Source organism: Stegostoma tigrinum, chromosome 26 (genome assembly GCF_030684315.1).
Source record: "Stegostoma tigrinum isolate sSteTig4 chromosome 26, sSteTig4.hap1, whole genome shotgun sequence".
NCBI classification, from domain to species: Eukaryota; Metazoa; Chordata; class Chondrichthyes; order Orectolobiformes; family Stegostomatidae; genus Stegostoma; species Stegostoma tigrinum.
The window spans coordinates 11615105-11636960 of NC_081379.1; the positions used below are offsets into that span (position 1 = coordinate 11615105).

At 45.5% G+C, this 21856-nt stretch overlaps 1 protein-coding gene across 5 annotated transcripts in view; it reads left to right on the forward strand.

The window, feature by feature from the left end:
* The window catches only part of LOC125464295 (ubiquitin carboxyl-terminal hydrolase 30-like), a 59095-nt gene extending 37239 nt beyond the window's left edge, over positions 1–21856 (forward strand). For 3 of the 5 annotated variants that reach the window (XM_059654951.1, XM_059654948.1, XM_059654950.1), the window contains exons 8-13: positions 2557–2616; positions 7371–7457; positions 11597–11671; positions 14247–14457; positions 16240–16351; positions 17434–21856. In XM_059654951.1, coding sequence (XP_059510934.1) covers positions 2557–2616; positions 7371–7457; positions 11597–11671; positions 14247–14457; positions 16240–16351; positions 17434–17698 — 810 coding nt within the window. In that variant the 3' untranslated portion in view covers positions 17699–21856. The remainder of the gene's footprint in view (positions 1–2556; positions 2617–7370; positions 7458–11596; positions 11672–14246; positions 14458–16239; positions 16352–17433) is intronic. The other 2 variants (XR_009447255.1, XM_059654949.1) reach the window with 2 other exon arrangements.

Here is a 21856-nt window from a genome sequence, read left to right on the forward strand (position 1 = left end):
AGGCGTTCCACTCCCGCACATCCCAGATGTCCAAGTTCTTCAAGAACCGCAACTTTCCCCCCACAGTGGTCGAGAATGCCGTTGACCACGTCTCCTGCATTTCCCGCAACACTTCCCTCACACCCCGCCCCCGCCACAACCGCCCAAAGAGGATCCCCCTCGATCTCACACACCACCCCACCAACCTCCGGATACAACACATCATCCTCCGACACTTCCGCCATCTACAATCCGACCCCACCACCCAAGACATTTTTCCATCCCCACCCTTGTCTGCCTACCGGAGAGACCACTCTCTCTGTGACTCCCTTGTTCACTCCACACTGCCCTCCAACCCCACCACACCCGGCACCTTCCCCTGCAACCGCAGGAAGTGTTACACTTGCCCCCACACCTCCTCCCTCACCCCTATCCCAGGCCCCAGGGTGACTGTCCATATTAAGCAGAGGTTCATCTGCACATCTGCCAATGTGGTATACTGTATCCATTGTACCCGGTGTGGCTACCTCTACATTGGGGAAACCAAGCGGAAGCTTGGGGACCGCTTTGCAGAACACCTCCGCTCAGTTCGCAATAAACAACCGCACCTCCCAGTCGCGAACCATTTTAACTCCCCCTCCCATTCTTTAGATGACATGTCCATCATGGGCCTCCTGCACTGCCACAATGATGCCACCCGAAGGTTGCAGGAACAGCAACTCATATTCCACTTGGGAACCCTGCAGCCCAATGGTATCAATGTGGACTTCACCAGCTTCAAAATCTCCCCTTCCCCCACCGCATCCCAAAACCAGCCCAGTTCGTGTCCTCCCCCCACTGCATCACACAACCAGCCCAGCCTGTCTCTGCCTCCCTAACCTGTTCTTCCTCTCACCCATCCCTTCCTCCCAGCTCAAGCCGCACCTCCATTTCCTACCTACTAACCTCATCCCACCTCCTTGACCTGTCCGTCTTCCCTGGACTGACCTATCTCCTCCCTACCTCCCCACCTATACTCTCCTCTCCACCATTCTTCTTTTCTCTCCATCTTCGGTCCGCCTCCCCCTCTCTCCCTATTTATTCCAGAACCCTCACCCCATCCCCCTCTCTGATGAAGCTTCTAGGCCTGAAACATCAGCTTTTGTGCTCCTGAGATGCTGCTTGGCCTGCTGTGTTCATCCAGCCCCACACTTTATTATCTTGGATTCTCCAGCATCTGCAGTTCCCATTATCTCATCACTAAAGTCAGGACAGGTTCAGGGTGCTAAGTGGCCCGCTCGTATGTCTGTGTAAAGATGTGTACTCATATACACACACACACACACGCACACGCATACACACTCAAAAACAAATATGCATGCGCGCACACAAATGCACGCACACACGTACATATACATAGACGCACATATAAACACAGACACACATGCACATACACACGTTTTTGAGTTTCTCAATTGCCCATTTTATTTATCAAATGAGTTTCCCCGCCTGAATTTTGTTTCTTTCACCATCGTTAAAATCAGAGATTCAAAATGTAAATGCTGACATCCGTACACGTGCTGGCTTTAAGTGTCAGTGGTGTATATTAGATCATGCAGTGGACGTGTTGTAACTCGACATGTTCTTCCGGCTGAAGGAGCCTAAACTGGGGAACAATTCATTCCAAGCCTTCTACTCCTTATTAACTGGCTCTTACTAGCTTTATTGGACTAACTCCCATTAAAAATCCTTGTGCATGATAATGAAGGCAGAGAAGAGAATTGTGGATGATTGACTTGTTCCCTTTCACTATTGCAAGTGACCCTATCAGAGTAGAATTAGCCCAGGAACAGGCCATTCAGATCAGCTGGTCTTAGCCATGTTCATGCTCCATCATAGTCTCTTCCCACCTTCACCCCAACTCCAAAACCTCCCATTCATTTTTCCCTTCTGTTCAATTAATTTCCCTTTTCTATGCATCTGCGGTAACATCTCACTTATCTTTTGTGGTAGAGAATTCCATATTCTAAGTGCATTGGTTAAAGAGCATTCCCCTGAATTCATTGAGGAACTTAACAGTGACATTCTTACAGTCTCTGCAGCGGAGTGAGGCCCCAGTTTTCAACTCGCCTGCTAGTGGGTGCATCTTCTCAACCTCTAGCTTGTCAAACATCATCATAATTTGTACCAACTTTGTAATTCTAAAAGAACAGCTTGTACAAATGTTCCTGCCCTGTACAGAAGACCAGGACACTTGCTATCTGCTTTTGAAAGCAACAGTACTGAGCTATGATTCAGCTTGGACCTCCTGTAGTGCAAGATGGTTTTTGCTTCGTTTTGTTTGCTCGGCCTGCTGTTTCTCTTTCTCTGGTATATGCTGTGCCGACAGTGAGCTGAAAGTCAGACTTTAGGATCTTGGAACAAAATAGGTTTGTCAAGATTGCAGGTAAAGATTGGCAGCAATGGGGAATAGAGGTGGATCACCACTGCCCTCCCTTCCCTGTCTGACTAGAATATGTTATTTGAATCAGTAGCATCAGGAAGAATCAACTGCAGGAACCTCAAAACATTATCACTGGTTTTGCATTTTCTTATCAGAGTCCTGTGAGGTACGACACATTTGACAGTCTCTCTCTCAGCATTCCAACGGTCACGTGGGTATGTACTGTCTGCAGTTTATATTACATTTAAATTATGACAGTGCTCTTTGTGGGGACTTGCTGATGCAGGTGACAATCGCTACAGTTCAAAAGTTCTTTGTTTCACTTGGGGTAGATGTGTTCGGATCCTGTCATTACAATATTTCCTACATTTCAGCATTGACTGCGCTTCAAAAAGCCCTGAACTGGTTGTAAATGGCCTGAGACCCTGAAAGGTGCTGTATAGTTGCAAGTCAGTCTTTATTTGTGTCATATTGAATCCTAGCAGCTACATATATGTATCAGAGATAATGGGAACTGCCGATGCTGGAGATTCCAAGATAATAAAATGTGAGGCTGGATGAACACAGCAGGCCAAGTAGCATCTCAGGAGCACAAAAGCTGACGTTTCGGGCCTAGACCCTTCATCAGAGAGGGGGATGGGGAGAGGGTTCTGGAATAAATAGGGAGAGAGGGGGAGGCGGACCAAAGATGGAGAGTAAAGAAGATAGGTGGAGAGGAGAGTATAGGTGGGAAGGTAGGGAGGGGATAGGTCAGTCCAGGGAAGACGGACAGGTCAAGGAGGTGGGATGAGGTTAGTAGGTAGATGGGGGTGCGGCTTGGGGTGGGAGGAAGGGATGGGTGAGAGGAAGACCCGGTTAGGGAGGCAGAGACAGGCTGGGCTGGTTTTGGGATGCAGTGGGTGGGGGGGAAGAGCTGGGCTGGTTGTGTGGTGCAGTGGGGGGAGGGGACGAACTGGGCTGGTTTAGGGATGCAGTAGGGGAAGGGGAGATTTTGAAACTGGTGAAGTCCACATTGATACCATATGGCTGCAGGGTTCCCAGGCGGAATATGAGTTGCTGTTCCTGCAACCTTCGGGTGGCATCATTGTGGCAGTGCAGGAGGCCCATGATGGACATGTCATCAAGAGAATGGGAGGGGGAGTGGAAATGGTTTGCGACTGGGAGGTGCAGTTGTTTGTTGCGAACTGAGCGGAGGTGTTCTGCAAAGTGGTCCCCAAGCCTCCGCTTGGTTTCCCCAATGTAGAGGAAGCCGCACCGGGTACAGTGGATGCAGTATACCACATTGGCAGATGTGCAGGTGAACCTCTGCTTAATGTGGAATGTCATCTTGGGGCCTGGGATGGGGGTGAGGGAGGAGGTGTGGGGACAAGTGTAGCATTTCCTGCGGTTGCAGGGGAAGGTGCCGGGTGTGGTGGGGTTGGAGGGCAGTGTGGAGCGAACAAGGGAGTCACGGAGAGAGTGGTCTCTCCGGAAAGCAGACAGGGGAGGGGATGGAAAAATGTCTTGGGTGGTGGGGTTGGATTGTAAATGGCGGAAGTGTCGGAGGATAATGCGTTGTATCCGGAGGTTGGTAGGGTGGTGTGTGAGAACGAGGGGGATCCTCTTGGGGCGGTTGTGGCGGGGGCGGGGTGTGAGGGATGTGTCGCGGGAAATGCGGGAGACGCGGTCAAGGGCGTTCTCAATCACTGTGGGGGGAAAGTTGCGGTCCTTAAAGAACTTGGACATCTGGGATGTGCGGGAGTGGAATGTCTTATCGTGGGAGCAGATGCGGCGGAGGCGGAGGAATTGGGAATAGGGGATGGAATTTTTGCAGGAGGGTGGGTGGGAGGACGTGTATTCTAGGTAGCTGTGGGAGTCGGTGGGCTTGAAATGGACATCAGTTACAAGCTGGTTGCCTGAGATGGAGACTGAGAGGTCCAGGAAGGTGAGGGATGTGCTGGAGATGGCCCAGGTGAACTGAAGGTTGGGGTGGAAGGTGTTGGTGAAGTGGATGAACTATTCGAGCTCCTCTGGGGAGCAAGAGGCGGCGCCGATACAGTCATCAATGTACCGGAGGAAGAGGTGGGGTTTGGGACCTGTGCAGGTGCGGAAGAGGGACTGTTCCACGTAACCTACAAAGAGGCAGGCATAGCTGGGGCCCATGCGGGTGCCCATGGCCACCCCCTTAGTCTGTAGGAAGTGGGAGGAGTCAAAAGAGAAGTTGTTGAGTGTGAGGACGAGTTCAGCTAGGCGGATGAGAGTGTCGGTGGAGGGGGCCTGGTCGGGCCTGCGGGACAGGAAGAAGCGGAGGGCCTTGAGGCCATCTCCATGCGGAATGCAGGTGTACAGGGACTGGACGTCCATGGTGAATATGAGGTGTTGGGGGCCAGGGAATTGGAAGTCCTGGAGGAGGTGGAGGGCGTGGGTGGTGTCACGGACATAGGTGGGGAGTTCCTGGACCAAAGGGGAGAAAATGGAGTCCAGATAGGTGGAGATGAGTTCGGTGGGGCAGGAGCAGGCTGAGACGATGGGTCGACCAGGGCAGGCAGGTTTGTGGATTTTGGGAAGGAGATAGAAACGGGCCGTGCGGGGTTGGGGAACAATGAGGTTGGAGGCTGTGGGTGGGAGGTCCCCTGAGGTGATGAGGTCATGAATGGTGTTGGAGATGATGGTTTGGTGCTCGGGTGTGGGGTCATGATCGAGGAGGCGGTAGGAGGTGGTGTCGGAGAGTTGGCGTCTGGCCTCGGCGATGTAGAGGTCAGTGCGCCATACTACCACTGCGCCACCCTTGTCTGCGGGTTTGATGGTGAGGTTGGAGTTGGAGCGGAGGGAGCGGAGGGCTGCCCGTTCTGCGGGGGAGAGGTTGGAGTGGGTGAGAGGGGTGGAGAGGTTGAGGCGGTTGATGTCTCGACGGCAGTTGGAGATGAAGAGGTCGAGGGAGGGTAGGAGGCCTGGGGGTGGTGTCCAGGAGGAGGACTTGTGTTGGAAGCGGGTGAAGGGATCAGTGGAAGGAGGGTTGGGTTCCCGGTTGAAGAAGTAGGCATGCAGGCGAAGACGGCGGAAAAACTGCTCTATGTCCGACCGTGACTGGTATTCGTTGATGTGTGGTTGTAGGGGGACAACCCTAACCCTCCCCACCACACCCGGCACCTTCCCCTGCAACCGCAGGAAATGCTACACTTGTCCCCACACCTCCTCCCTCACCCCCATCCCAGGCCCCAAGATGACATTCCACATTAAGCAGAGGTTCACCTGCACATCTGCCAATGTGGTATACTGCATCCACTGTACCCGGTGCGGCCTCCTCTACATTGGGGAAACCAAGCGGAGGCTTGGGGACCGCTTTGCAGAACACCTCCGCTCAGTTCGCAACAAACAACTGCACCTCCCAGTCGCAAACCATTTCCACTCCCCCTCCCATTCTCTTGATGACATGTCCATCATGGGCCTCCTGCACTGCCACAATGATGCCACCCGAAGGTTGCAGGAACAGCAACTCATATTCCGCCTGGGAACCCTGCAGCCATATGGTATCAATGTGGACTTCACCAGTTTCAAAATCTCCCCTTCCCCTACTGCATCCCTAAACCAGCCCAGTTCATCCCCTCCCCCCACTGCACCACACAACCAGCCCAGCTCTTCCCCCCCACCCACTGCATCCCAAAACCAGTCCAACCTGTCTCTGCCTCCCTAACCGGGTCTTCCTCTCACCCATCCCTTCCTCCCACCCCAAGCCGCACCCCCAGCTACCTACTAACCTCATCCCACCTCCTTGACCTGTCCGTCTTCCCTGGACTGACCTATCCCCTCCCTACCTCCCCACCTACACTCTCTCCACCTATCTTCTTTACTCTCCATCTTCGGTCTGCCTCCCCCTCTCTCCCTATTTATTCCAGTTCCCTCCCCCCATCCCCCTCTCTGATGAAGGGTCTAGGCCCGAAACGTCAGCTTTTGTGCTCCTGAGATGCTGCTTGGCCTGCTGTGTTCATCCAGCCTCACATTTTATTAGCTACATATATGTAACTGCATTGTGACAGGAATCTTTTTCCACATTTCCTATTATCTAGTATCGAATTGTGTTGTTGAGGTTTTTCCAATGTAGTTGTGTCTGTAGGCGTTTTCAGTTGTGAATGTTGACAGTGCTAATTCAAAAGGAGTTGTTAACATTTAGATTTACATTTTGTGAAAATGTGCACCTCTCAAGGCTCACCTGCCTTATCAAGTAATTAACTCCTTTAGTGCACTTGTCATTAGATATGTTGTCATAGTTTGAATGGGTGAAGGGTGGTTGAGAAGTGCAGATGGAGGAAGCAGAATAAGCTATCTACTTAAATAAAAGCAAAAACTGTGGATTCTGGAGATCTGAAATACGTTGGGGAAGTGATGGCCTAGTGGTATTATCTCGAGATTATTAATCCAGGGACCCATGTTCTGGGGGCTTGGGTTTGCATCCTGCCATGGCATCTGAATTCAATAAAAATCTGGAATTACGAGTCTAATGCCATTGTCGATTGTTGAAAAGACCCATCTGATTCACTCATGTCCTTTGGGGAAGGGAGCTGCTGTCCTTACCTGGTCTGGCCTACATGTGACTCCCCACCCACAGCAACTGCCCCCCACTGGGCAGTTAGGGACTAGTAATAAATGGTGGCCTGGCCAGTGATGCCTTCATCCTCTGAATGAATAAAAACAAATCAAAGGGCTGGAGAAACTCAGTACATCTGGCAGCGTTTGTGGTGAGAGAATCAGTGTTTATACTTCAAATTTAACGGGTCTTCATCAGAACTGCCAGACCTGCTGAGTTTTTCCAGCACTTCCTGCTTTTATTTAAGCTAATTACTTGCTCAGTTCACTGAAGCTAGAAAGTGAATTGAATATTTCTTATCCCACACTTTTCTGACATGATTATGAAGGCTTATGGTGACTGTATTAATGTGAAGGTTATGGGAGTCAACTCTGGTTTGAAATGACCTGTTTTATACCCCTGCAGGGCAGACCTGTGACCCTGGACCTCTGCTTGCAACACTTTATCTCTTCAGAGTATATCAAAGATGTGGTGTGTGAGAACTGTACCAAGGTGAGCAGCCCTCTGACCATTCATTCCAGTCAACATTGGTGACACTGTTGAGGTTGGTTGGCTCGCCGAGCTGGTTTGTTGTTCCGCAGACGTTTCGTTACCCTGCTGGATAACATGCTCAGTGCAGCCTCTGATGAAGCTTTGGTGCATTTTCTCGCCTGGTTTTTAAACTCTGGAGTCCATTGAGCTGGATTGCCTCACTTCTGGTTTTCCTTCGCAGTGGAGTGTATGTGGGGTTGAGTACTATGTATTTGTTGATGGCTTTCTTCGTGGAGTACCAGGCTTCTAGGAATTCCTGTGTCTGTCTCTGCTTAGCTTGTCCCAGGACCTTGGTGTTGTCCCACATAGACCTCGACCCCATATACACTCCACTGCGAAGGAAAACCGGAAGTGAGACAATCCAGCTCAATGGACTCCAGAGTTTAAAAACCAGGCGAGAAAACACAACGGCGCTTCATCAGAGGCTGCACTGATGGTGTTACCCAGCACGGTGATGAAATGACTGCGGAACAACAAAGCAGCTCAGCGAGCCAAGCAACAAATCTACTCCAAAACCTTAGATTGGTGACACTTCTTGCTCAGAAGCTGAAGAATTCTACATACAATGTTCTTCAAATAAATGCTTCTTTAAATATATAAAAAGTCAGAGGCCACAGATCTCTCGAAGGATGAAGCTGGTGAAATAATAATGGGCATCCAGGAAATGGCAGAGGAGCTGAATGAAGACTTCACATCAGTCTTCACTGGAGAGGACTCTAATAGGATTCTGAAAATCAATGGGTAAAACAGGGAGGCAGTAAATATAATAACTATCACTGCAGGAAAAAGTACTCGGGGAAAGTAATGGGCTGAAGACTGAGAAGTCCCCTGCCCCTGATGGGTAGCCTCCCAGGATATTAAAGGAAGTCGCTACAGAAATATTGAATTCACTGGTAGCAATCTTCCGGGAATCTTTAAACTCTGAAAATGTCCCAGAGGATTGGAAAACTGCCAATGGAATGCCCTTATTCAAAGAGGAAGCCAAAAGCCAGGTAACTAGATCAGAGATAATGGGAACTGCAGATGCTGGAGAATCCAAGATAATAAAGTGTGGGGCTGGATGAACACAGCAGGTCAAGCAGCGTCTGTAATTGGGAAATTTTAGAGTCTATTATAAAAGATAAAAACGGATTATTTAGAAGGACATAGTATGATCAAGTAGAGTCAGCATGCTTCCTGAAGGGCAAATTACACCTGACAAACTTAATAAAATTCTTTGAGAAGGTAACAGACAGGTTGATAAAGGGGAATCAGTTAGGATTCACAAAAGGCATTTCTTAAGGTGTTGCATGTATCTTAATAAGGTAGGAGCCTGGTGCTGGGGCAGGTACATTACAATGGATGGAAGATTGGCTAGATAAAAGAAGACAAAGAGTTGGGACAAAGGGGATGTTTTCATGCAGGCAACCTGTAACTAGAGGAGTTGCATAGTGATCAGTGCTGGGGCCACATTAATTTGCAATATTCATGAGTTTGGTGATGCATGTGAATGTACTTTAACCCAGTTTGTGGATGACACAAAAATAGGTAGACAGGTGGTGAATATGGTACAAATAGTCTACGCAGGGATAAAGACAGGTTAAGTGAGTGGTCATAAATTTGGGATTATGACCATGTGCAGGAAGAATAGAGAAGCTGAATATTATTTGAATAGAGACCAACTGCAGAAAGCTGTAGCATAGAGGGATTTGAATCACACATAAATCTCCAAACGCTGATATTCAAATTCAGCAGGTAATAAGGGAAGGCAAATTGAATGTTGGCTTTTATCTGAAAGGGGAACAAACTGAAAAAATGGAGAAGTCTGTCTGTAACTCTACAAGTAAGACCACATCCACAATATGGTGAACTATCTTGGTTCCCTTATCCAAGGAAAGATATACTTGCATTGAAGGCTGTTCAGAGAAGGTTCACGAGGTTGATTCTAGGTATTGAATGATTTTATTATGAGGAAAGTTGAGCAGGTTGAACTTGTACTCAGTAGAGTTTAGAAGGATGAGATGTTTTAGAAACCTGTTAGAATCTTAGCGGTCTTGACAGGGTAGGTGTGCAGAGGTTATTTCACCATGAGGGAGAGTCCTTGTGGGACTGGAGAACATAGTCTTAGTGTAAAGGACTGCCTATTTCAGACATAGATGAAAAGGAACAAAAACAGAGTTGCTGGAAAAGCTCAGCAGGTCTGGCAGCATCTGTGAAGGTAAAAACAGAATTAACGTTTCCGGTCTGGTGACCTTTCCTCAGAACACAGACCTGAAACATTAACTCTTTTTTCTTTCACAGATGCTGCCAGACCTGCTGAGCTTTTCCAGTAACTTTGTTTTTGTTCCTGATTTACAGCGTCTGCAGTCCTTTCGGTTTTTATTAAGATGAAGAGGATTTCTTTTTTCTGAGGGTGGTAAATCTATAGAATTCTTTACTGCAGAGGGTTATAGATGCTGGATTGTTAAAAATATTGAAGCGTCAGATAGACAAAATTCTGATCAGTAATCACGAATTATGGGGCAAAGGCAGACCATCACATCAGCCATGATCTTGTTGAATGGCAGAGTAGACTTGATGGGCTGAATGGCCTCCTCCTATTCCAACATGTAATGGATGCTGAAGATGATTCCAAATGGTCTGTTGAACCCAGTTGGGAAAGGCATAATTGTGGAATTCCAGTGAAGACATGGGATGTGATGCTGTTGGTGGTTGAACAGCTAAGTGATCCTCACAATGTAGGCAGAATAACAATGAAAACAATCACAAAACCTTCAAGTGAAAAAACACTAACATTAGTACATTTGTTACATAATGTGTAATTAGCCATAAAATTGCAGTCTAATTGTGTGATTGCATACTGGTTATGTTATTGGCTGAGTGATCTGCAGTTTTGAGCTAATAATCCTGGCTACAAGAGTTCAGATTCCAACATGATAGCTGCAAAATTTAAACTGAATTAGTTAAATTTATCTGGAATAAAAAGCCAGATTCCGAAATGGTGACCATGAAGCTACCGTTTGTCACCAATTATTCACTCTTTTAGATTCCCTACAATGTGGAAACAGGCCCTTCGGCCCAACAAGCCCATACCGCCCTTTGGAGCATCCCACCCAGACCCATTCCCTTATAACCCACACGCCCCTAAACACTACAGGCAATTTAGCATGGCCAATCCACCTAGCCCGCACATCTTTGGACTGTGGGAGGAAACCCACGCAGACACGGGAAGAATGTGCAAACTCCGCACAGACAGTTGCCCGAATCAAACCCGGGTCCCTGGCGCTGTGAGGCTGCCCAAAGGAAGGAAATCTGCCAACCTTACCGGGTCTGGTCTGCATTTGATTCCAGTCATTCTACAATGTGATTGTTTATGAACTGCTCTCCAAATTGGTCTTACAAGCCAATCTATTGTATTCAAGAAGGCAGTTCATCAGCACCATTTCAGGTGTAATTAGGGATGGATAATAAATGCTAGCCTTAAGTCCTATGAGTGAATTAAAAATGATTCTGTAATATTGTTTTTGATGAGAATTATTTTGCTATGACCTTAGTCCTTCAAACTGCTGGGAATGGAGAGTTTGAGTTGTAAGGAGGGGCTGGATAGGCTGGAACTTTTATCACTGGAGCATAGGAGGTTGAGAGGTGACCTTTGTAGATGTTTTCAAATCATGAGGGGTTTAGATAAGGTGACTCACAGGTGTCTTTTCCCTAGGGTGGGGTATTTCAATACCACGCGATATATTTTTAAGGGGAGAGGAGAAAGATGTAAAAAAGACATGGGGGCAATTTATTTTTCCCATGGAGAGTGTTTCGTGTGTGGAATGAACTTCCAGACAAATTGGTGGTTGCGAGTACAGTTACAATGTTTAAAAGACATTGGATAATTACACAAATAAGAAATGTTTGGAGGGATGTGGGCCAAGCGCAGATTAGGTGGGACAAGTTTAATTTGGGATTATGGTCAAAATGACTGGCTGGACTGAAGGGTCTCCTTCCATGCTGTGTGATTATGACTGTAACTGGCCTCAATGTGCAAGTTAGGGGGGAGTTGCCATTAACTAGCTTTTTAATTTTTTTCTTGTACTGTCTGATGATCTCCATTCTTCCTACAAATCCAGGCTGGAGAAACACTGAATGGGCAGACCGCAGAAAGCCAAAGGACAACCTTCATCAAGCAGCTGAAAATTGGAAAGGTGAGCTTTGCAACAGCGGCAGGACCTGCTTCAGGTGGTTGATGGTTCTGCCACTGCAAGTCGTTAAAGGTTTACTTTATGGGAATTTTTTCAAAAAAAAATCCCATTTGGAAATGAGGAGACTTAGTGACACAGGAAACACAGAGCAGATCAGGCAATATCTGTGCCAAGATGATAGTAGGGTCAATGTTTCAGGTCTCTACTGTTCCATCAAAGCGGCTTTGATGAGAAATTACGATCAAAATTATGACTTTACCAACCCTCTGTAACAGATCCTGCAGAATGTTTCCAGTATTTTTGTTTCTAAGTGATGCAAGTGAGACATCAATTTAAGTAGTGACATCTCAGCTGCACTTGGCATCAGAATTATGGCACTGATACCACTTCTATTTGCCAGATGAGTTCGCAACCACCATTCACCCTCTTCTGCTCTTCAGTTTGGTTTTGACACCTAAAGAATTTACTTCCACTCGGGTATGATTCGCAGGATTGACCATCATCCTGTGCCCTTCAAGGAGCAGTTCTGATGCCACAAGCTTAGGTACTGAGTGTCAGCAGCATTCTGTAACGTTCTGGAGTTCAGACTCAGCACTGTCACACACATTGGGCATCAGAGCTGTCACCATGACAGGGTTTCTCAATGTGCCCACACAAAATGTCCCTCTTGCAGGATGAGAGAGTCCTTTGAGGAGACCCACTTAGATATGGAGGCAAGGAAGTATTAGTGACTCAATGCTGAATAATGTGTGACAGCAGCAATATTATTAAACAATTATTAGCAATAAAAACAAGAAACAAAGATAACTTTAATAAAAGAAAGTTCTTTTTAAGAAAGAGGGACAACTTTATTATAGCATGAGTGGTAACCCCAAATTGATCATTGTTCATGGCAGCTCCCAAAGAGCCCCCATGGTGCATGCATCACTAGGTATCCAAGTAACTTTGCACACTGGGTGGACTATCTGCTCAGTCTCTAGCCATAGCTGCGTATTATTCCTCCTTTAAGTCCAAATTCTGAATCCAGTCCACCCTTTTGAAGCCACTGTCCAGACATTCTCAAAACAAAAATAGAACAAAGTGGACACTAGAAATTTGAAATATAAGCTGAAATTTCTGGAGAAATTTGGACCTGGCAGCATCTGTGGAGACAGAAGCAGAGTTCACATTTCAGGTCCAGTGACCGATTCTGAAGAAATGTTAACTCCGTTTCTCTCTCCACAGATGCTGCCTGACCTACTGAGTTTCTCCAACAGCTTCCGTTTTCCTCAAAAGTAGAATCTGACAATCACAAATTCTTTTCTTTTTTTACTGATACTGCAAGCCATACAGACCGCACAGAACTCGGGCAGATTATACATCCAAAGTTTTGGCAAAGATCTGTAGCTTGGGTTGTGGGTGAGGGTGTTGACTATCTCACCGAGCTGGCTTGTTTTCGTTCAGACGTTTCGTCACCTTGCCTTTGTTGAAGCGGTGTCATTCTACTCAGTATAAATTCCAAGCGGAGTAGAATAACACCACTTCATCAGAGGTCCACTGATGATGTCACTTAGCATGGTGACGAAACATCTGAACGAGAACAAGCCAGCTCGGCGGGCAAGTCAACAACTTCAGTCTATATATTCTTTTGATCTTGTTTTCCATTTGCCACCTGTCAGTTTATACTGCGCATCAATGAAACTCTAATAAGGCTATTCAAGTCCTGGTTGTAGGTCAAAGGTTATCAACTGGAAAATCAAATCAAGCAAGAAGGGAAGAAACAGTTGAACGAAAACAACGGCTGTAAAATTGTTGAGGCAAAGGAGCGCAGATCCACAGGTTAAAAAATATCGCAGTTGTTTACTTAATTGATTTCAGTAGTCTAATGTCTACAAAGTGACTTTTTAAAAAGTTCACAACAGAAAACTGCCTTTCCTGCACAGTATGGCTCAAATTTGTTTTGGCAACTTTTTAGTCTGAACTAATTTCCTTTATGAAGAAAGAATGAACCAATCTCATCCAGGGTGACCAAGGAAGGAGTAAATTGACCTCCACTGCACTTGAGTTAATGAAATACAAAGGGAGGCTATATCCCGATTGCTATGCAGTAGCCGATTGCTCTACATGTGCACGGGGTTTGGGCCCCGATTTTATTCCTCCTCCTCAGCACTTTACCCCACCAGTGCTGACTTTTGTGTGTCCCTAATTTTCATCATTTCGTTAACAACTGTGCATTCAGCTGCCGTGGGAATGCCTTCCCTAAACCTTTTCGCCTCTCTCCAAACCTTTCTCACCTTTACAATGCTCCTGAAATCTTTAATTATGCATATGGTCACCCGGTTTAGTATCACATTGTATGACTTGGTGTCAAATTTTATTTGGTAATCGTTCCTGTACAGCACCTTGAGATGCTTTCCTGTATTAAAGGTGCTACATAAATACAGGCTGGAGCGGGCATTATTCCTCACCTTGAAAGGGAAACTGATATTTTAGAAACAGGATCCTAGATAGTGGTCCGTGTCGTTAGGTGAGAAAGCATGAGAAAGATGAAATTGGGGACAGTTACCCCTGATATTTTCTTTGTCTTTTTTTTCCTAAGCTTCCTCAATGCCTGTGTATCCATCTGCAAAGGCTCTCGTGGTCCAACCACGGGACGCCCCTGAAACGCAATGAACACGTGCAGTTCAGTGAGCTCCTCTCACTCGATACCTACAAGTACCGCAGCCCATCTCAGAGGCTGGGCCAGCGCAGAATGAGCAGACCGGCCAGCACAGGGAGTTTACCACGAATGCTAGAGGGCACCAAGCCAGGTACTCACCATATTAACAGGAAACTCATCGGGCATTTAAAACCGAAGCCAGAAGGCTCTACCTCAAGTTTTTTTAGTTAAGGTTTCTCATAAGTTGAAGTTAATTCTTTTGGTGAATGTATCATTCTGTTACTATGTCACTACTCCAGCCTACCAGGAGATACATTTTGTTCCTTCAATTTTCTCCTCTCCAGCTGCTCCCAACTGATTCATTGCTCTTCACCACCTTCAGTTTCTCACCCAATAACCACTGAACTCAGTACAGAAGGAATCCTGTGGTGAATAACTCACCTGACTCCCTAGAATCTGTCGACCTCTGAAAAAGTTCAAGAGTCTGATCTAAATGCTTCAGTTACCGGGTTGAATGCAGTTCCAACAATACTGAAGAAGATCCACATCATCCAGGAGAAAAATCTCATTTGATTGGCATCACATCCACCACTTCCAACATTCACATACAGCATGTAGCTACCCTCTAAGACCGCTTCAGCAATACCTTCCAAACCTGTGACCTCTACCACCTAGAAGGAGAAGGGCATCAGATGCATAGGAACACCACCTCTTACAGGTTCCTCTCCGATCAACAGACCTTCCTGACATGACTCTGTGTCACTATTGCTTCACTGTGGTTGGGTTAAATTGCCTCCCTGAGGTCACTGTGCCTGTACCTTGATCTCATGGACTGCTGCAGTTGAGGAAAGTGGTTTACATCCATCTTTTCCAGGGCAGCTACGGCTGGCCAAGCCGGTAATGCCCACATATTAAAAGGGTGAAGATTAAAGCTGAACATTCAGCTACAGATTTGGCTATAATATTTTCTAACTTTGAAGAAAACAGCTTTGCTCCAAACATCTGTTTCACTCTACAGAATTAAAACAGGATATATGGCATTGAAGCTGGCCGCTTGACTCCACAGGTGTTTCTCTTAGACTGAACAATCCACCCATTTTTCTCAGCTATATCTATCATTCCAAAAATCAATCTCTCTTGCTTGTCCAGTTTCTCCTTAAATTTTATTCAGGCACTCCTAAGATAGAGCTTACAACATTCTCGCCACTCTTTGGGCAAAGAGGATTTATTCAGTGTCAGGTTCCAAGTGCCAAGCCATTTGATCACTTTGTTAATGTGGTTGAAAAGGCAGTTTCAAAGGGTATAACCTCTTTGGGTAAGTACAACTTCAGGAAGATGGTAAACACCAACCTTAGAGCAAAATTAATTTCTCATAAAACCATACCAAGGTGGCATGGAGGTGCTGTGTGCTTTTGACACTCGGTAAGATTATGTTAGAACACTGCCAGCCTGCTGCTAACCGGTGTGCAGGGATGTGAGTTCCCAACTGCACCCACCTTCTGCCTTTGATGGCAGGTCAGATGTTTCTCTGCAGGGAGAGAGGAATGAAAAATAATTGAAGGAATGTCCCCCAAGCAACTAATTATAGCTCCTCTGTCAACCATCTCCCAAACCAGACACATTCTTCAAACAGGATAATGGTGTAATCCTTATGGACCAGGAAATTAAACCAATCAGTGCAGAATGGCTGTAGTCGTTTATTTCAGCCACTAACAGATCCACTTGGCATTTCCTTTATTTCTGAGTTCCGGTTTGATTTTCCGAGTATAGAATGATTGCAATTTGCTTTGAATACAACTGTCATAGCAGTCAATTGTTTACGAGTGCTGTTGTCTGTACTTTTAAACATGTCATTGCCTCCTAGCAGCCATCAGTGAATCGCTTCAAAAATGATACTTTAAATTCTTTTATTTCCCTGATTGCCTCCTTTCAGGATCCACACAGCCCAGCCTCAGTAAAATGCAAGTTGCAAATGGAGCATGCTCATCATCTCTGCTGTCAACTTCTTTCACAACTTCACCATCTCCTGTTACACAAAGTTATGCGTGAGTCCTTCTAGTTACAGTTTTTTTATTCTCCCAAAACTTAAATTTTAATTTTGTCCTAAACGCAATGACATGACCATCAAAGAGTCACTTGATCCTTCAGATGGGTTTCAGAGATGAGTGTGGCTCAGTGGCGGTACTGGATTTCTGTCATTAAAGATCCTCTGAGTTAAATAATAATGTTCTTTTAATGGCAAAACATAATGTCTGAGAATTGAGCTCGTTATCTTCTGGAAGAGGAAACTGTTGCAGGCCAGTGGGAAAAGGGTAAGAGAGTGAGAAGAATTGGTTCACTCTGTCAAAGAACTGGATCAGGCTGGATGGGCTGAATGGCTTGTACTGCATCATTCTGTATATATAATAGAATAACACTTTTCCTGTTAATGTAAGTGCATCCCGTGAAGTGGCTGGTGAGTACAATAAGCTTGATGGGGTCAAAAATCGTGTCCTGTCCCTGTAGGGGCTGTGGTTGGTCCTGGAGGCCTGACTCCTGATATTACCCCACCCTTACCAAGTGTAGCTCCTCAAACCATTTATAACCAATTGTCTCTCGCTGCCCTATGCTTCTTTGTGGACAATGGCTAATTAGCTTGTGCCTGGAATCGAACCCATGCCCCTGGCACTGTGAGGCAGCAGTGCCACTGTGCCTCTGTGTCACCCCCCCGCAGGATGGGTGGGATGCTTTGAGGTTCAGTGTGGACTTGTTGGGTTGAAGGACCTGTCTCCAGACTGTAGGGATTCTATAAATAAAAAAGAATTATTGCAGCCTGTCTTGTAGTGACCTGTTGAGGCTTTGAGTGGCCGGAATGAAATATCAATAGAAATGGCACAACTTCTACCATCAGACTCGGCATTATTTACTGAACAGAAGGCCTCAATTCTACCAAGAAGGGATGGGCAACAGCATGATAATTACAAATTGCTGTTGAAACACTCTTCCTCTGACATTATTGAGATTGGAGTTTTCACTGAGATCTTGGAGATCACCCACTGAGTAAATGTCCATTGGAGCTGGGGGCAAGGAAGGTAAATGAGAACCATTCTTCGCAGTGTGAGTCTAATATTCTGCTTCATTCCCTCAGCTCATCGATGTATTTGTTCCGACTGATGTCTGTGGTTGTCCATCACGGTGACATCCACTCGGGCCACTTTGTCACCTACCGTCGCTCGCCTTCGACGTCAAAGAACCCAGCGGCAGTGAGCAACCATTGGCTGTGGATATCGGATGACACGGTTCGCAGAGCCAGCCCGCAGGAAGTCCTTGCCTCCAACGCCTACCTGCTGTTCTACGAGCGAGTCCGGCCGCTAGTGAGGCGAACGAGCCGTGAGCTCGGACCTGAGGAGTGAGCATGTTGGCAGAGCCAGCCTTTCGGCTGCAGCTGTGAAGGGACATACAGTCTTCACGGGTTTTTAGAGTAAACCAATTGCTGGAAGGAAGTGGAGCCCCATTATTACCCACCCAGATTCCCAATTGAATTATTTGTGCAGTAAACCAAAAAGATCAAGAGGTCTAATGTGTTTAAATAAAATATTAATTTGCCACCTAATTCCATCGCAAAAGATGACAGGTATGTAACGATTATTCCCTTTGTAAAACTGTCACTGTATGCTTGAAACAATTAAGAAATGTGTGTGGTGTTATTGCAAAGAAAAGTCAACGTCACTCAATGGTGTTACGTTGGATTAATGAGTTGATTTCCTAAAGTGAGAATCAATTCACCTACATATATATCCAGGTTGGAACCATTACCCACTTTGGTACTAACCATTACAGTATTTTTACGGTCGTGTCTCTGTTTCCACAGGAACCATAGCCAATAGAGCCACAGGTTTAGTGAGGAGGTTTTTAAAAAAAATTGAAGTTCCCTTTAAGACTTGTGGGTACTTACCATTTGTCCCAAGGTTCCACTTTCAGTCTGTGCTCATTCCAACATGGCCCAATAGTTTGGGTTGCTACAAATTACCCCTTTACAGGGAGAGCAAAAAAATGTGGTTCCATTTAACTGCCTGTAATTTAGGAGTCTGTCAGGTAAGGGCTAGACAGTGGTGCCCCAGCTCTTTCTCTGTCTCTGCCAAGATTTGTGCACCAACAGTAAAAACTTGGCTGAATTATCATAGGACCACCAGTGCCTGTGGAACTTTCAGGAGCTGAGCGTAGGAAGATATAGCTCCTAGAATTTGGCCAATCATGCAAATTAGTCTGGTAATGAATTGACGGTGTGTCCTGCTTGCTGCCTTGAAATGTGATGGGGGGAGGTGCTGATACAACCCCTGAATGTAAGAGGCAAAGTGATTTTCAACAGTTTTCAGTGAATGCTCATCTCAATGCAATCAATTGTGAATCCTCACTCATAGGGGTGAGCCTGATTGCATGGAGTGCTAATACAAAATAATAAGAAGTGAGTCCTTTTATAATAAGGGGTAAAAGTTGTGATCTGCCAAACAGAAACAGTCAGATCTAGCAAAAATAAACTTAGACAGGACAGAGCTACAGTTAGTCTGAGCTGTTCTTGAAATGGGAAGAAATGATCCAGAGTTCCTGCTGCTGTTCACTTGTATAACCGTATGTATGTATGTCATGTGCTTTGAGTTTAGTGAGTAAGTACCATGGTATGACTTTTCTGCTGTTTCTGAGCCTGCATGAGCTGGCAGCAGGATAATCGGGAGGGCATTAAATAGCACTGTTATTACCATTCAGGGAAAGATTGGGTAGGGAGTCTGTGTAATGTATTACATAAATTACCCCAGTCCATAGTGTGAATGTTAATGGCTCAATGAGACTGGATCATATACTTGCAGCTTTAGAGGAAATGGTGCACAGTGCAACACAGTGGCACTGTCAGCAACAGGGGAAAGACTTAGATTGAACTGGTCAGCTTTACTTTGCCACATACACTATTTATACTCCCTTCAGTTTTATTCTTTAACTACTTTAAAACGAAAGTATAAGTTCAATATTGCCTAGCCATTGTGCCACTTCAGTATTAGTAATTTATAGGGTATTGTGTGATGTTCAACTGGATAAAGCAGTGGACCATAAGAATCTGTTATATAAACAGGATTGGTGTGTGGTTGAACGGTGCCCTCTCGCTGGTTGTTGGCAAATGCAATATGGGACTAAATCATGATTACCAGGACCACCCCAGATAAACTGGACCAGGTAGTTGACCTTAGCTGGGATAGCAGGGACCTCCTTTGCCCCAAACTCTCCCTCCCCTTCATTTTGAAAGCTTTTCTGTGTGGACATTAGATGACGACTGTGTCAGGCTTGGGCAGTGATGCTCAACATGATCATGTGATCTGCAGACATGTGTTGTGCTTTTACAAAAGCTGTGCTCACCTCAGACAGAATCCCATAAATGTCCCTGATGTTGCTTTACAAAGCCCTCACATCTCTGGTGAAAGCTTACCCCAACATTGGAAACTTAGGAAACACGGGAAGAAGTTTTGGGATAGTCAGTCTGGAGAAAGAGGGATTTATTCAGTTAAATAAAGTCTTTATGTAGTGGACTGGCAATATGCACAGATCTGAGGTTAGTATCACAGTGGACTCAACCATCAATTCTGGTGGCCTGATGTGAGCCAAATCTCATTAATTTTGATGCAATGACCACTTTCAGTTCCATCTCTACACGTTCCATTGTTGCGAAGGTTCCCCAGTTCTCAGACATTTACCTCTGATGATTGTTGAATATAAATGGTTCCATAAATGCTGATCACCATCCAGGAACTTACATACTCTTTGCTCAAACCTAGGCCTGGTGCATTTCTGACCTGACGTGTCTTTCTTGCAGAGATTGCTAGTTTGGGAATCCTAGTTGTTCCAGCCACGATCAGCAAGTTTTACAGGGAGCTTTAACAAGGTCTGAATCTGGAACTATCCATTGAATGATGCTTTTACCCCAGGGTCAGGAATCTATGGGAGCAGTCCAGTAGTGCGGTGCATGTTGGATAGGTTAGGTTTGTGATAGTATGACCAACGAAACAATTTTACCAGGAACAGTCTGCCAGATCATTTTCTGATCCCAACACTGTCTGTAAAGAAGTGGGACTTGAATTATTCTCAAAGTCCTCTCTAACATGGACAGACTGAATGTAGTAGTGCAGTGCTGCCCACCTGGAGCTGGACTTTTTGGGGGTTTTGCACAATATCTGTCAATGGATGTACAACACCTGACCCACATTACGGATGAAACTGGGTCAAATTAAAATATGTTGCTATAAACATTTATTTAAACTTACAATGCAAGAGATGAGGATGATCAGTGCCTGTTGGTTGAATTCAATACGCTCTGTTATATCGATATGGAATTGCAGCAGTTTGAAGCTGATGGGTTAATCAGAGACCTATGAATGTGATGGCTGCAAGAGACTATAAAATTCAGCTGCTGGTTCTCATTCAGTTTGTATTTCACTCGAACACTACAGCTTTCCATCTGCTTCAGTCCTGTTTCATAAGAATAGAAGTGGGCCCTTAAGCTCCTGCCATTTAGCTAATCTTTGCTGATCTATTCCTGCATTGTACCGTCTCCTTTGACAGCCTTGAAGAGCAAAAAATCCATCACTTCCTGTCTTGAAAATTCCGATTATCTCATCAGCATTCTTGGGGTAGACTTCCAGATTTTGCCCCATCTTAAGTATGAAAAAGTGCTTCCTGATACCATTCCGAAATGCTTGGCTGTAAGGGTAATTTAAGATTATCTCGGTGGTGTTGTTTCCATCCCTTGTTAAATGCATGATTTCAGAGATCCCAGCACTATTCTGCTCATCTAAGCAGTTTATCCCAAAGACTTAGGGTATGAATCATGTGCTGTAGATGAATCGAGGATTGGGACTCCTTAAAGTGCCCTTAGTTTTGTATGCTGTCAAAAAGTCTGCTTTATTTTGTACCTACCATATGTCCCCAGGTTGGGAGAAGATTGACCTTCCAGTGCCATCAGAAATCTCCTTGGTGATGGCTGTTAGCTTGAGTCCATGCCCTTCATTGTGGGCAGCAGACTGTTCTTGAAACATTCATTGTAAAATCAGTGCTTTCCTGCTGAGAGGCATTGAAGGGCAGTGCCAAGGGAGTCTGATGTGCAGCAGGATTGTGTGAAAAGACCGGACTGTACAGCAAGCACCTCAGTATTCTACGTACTCAATCATGTGCCTCTAGTCTAGCCCAAAACAGACATCCTTTGGTGTCAAGCCCCGAATAAGTTGTTGGTGTTCCGGTTCGTCACCCTGAACTGATATAAATAAAGTTGTGCATCTGTTATGTCAATATGCAAGCTGGAGAGTAGGAAATGTTAAATGTTTGATTTTTAATATTTTTGTGAGAAAAATAATGAAATTCTGATTGTATAAACAAGAAACTACAAAACGAAAGCATTTTTGCACTAACTCGTTAATTGTACATCTGTGTATATGTATATATGAATGAAATTGTCGTAGAAGAGGTCAGTTTTAATTTGTCAGACAGAAAAGTAATAAAGTTTACTTACGGGCAAACAGAAAATCTCTATT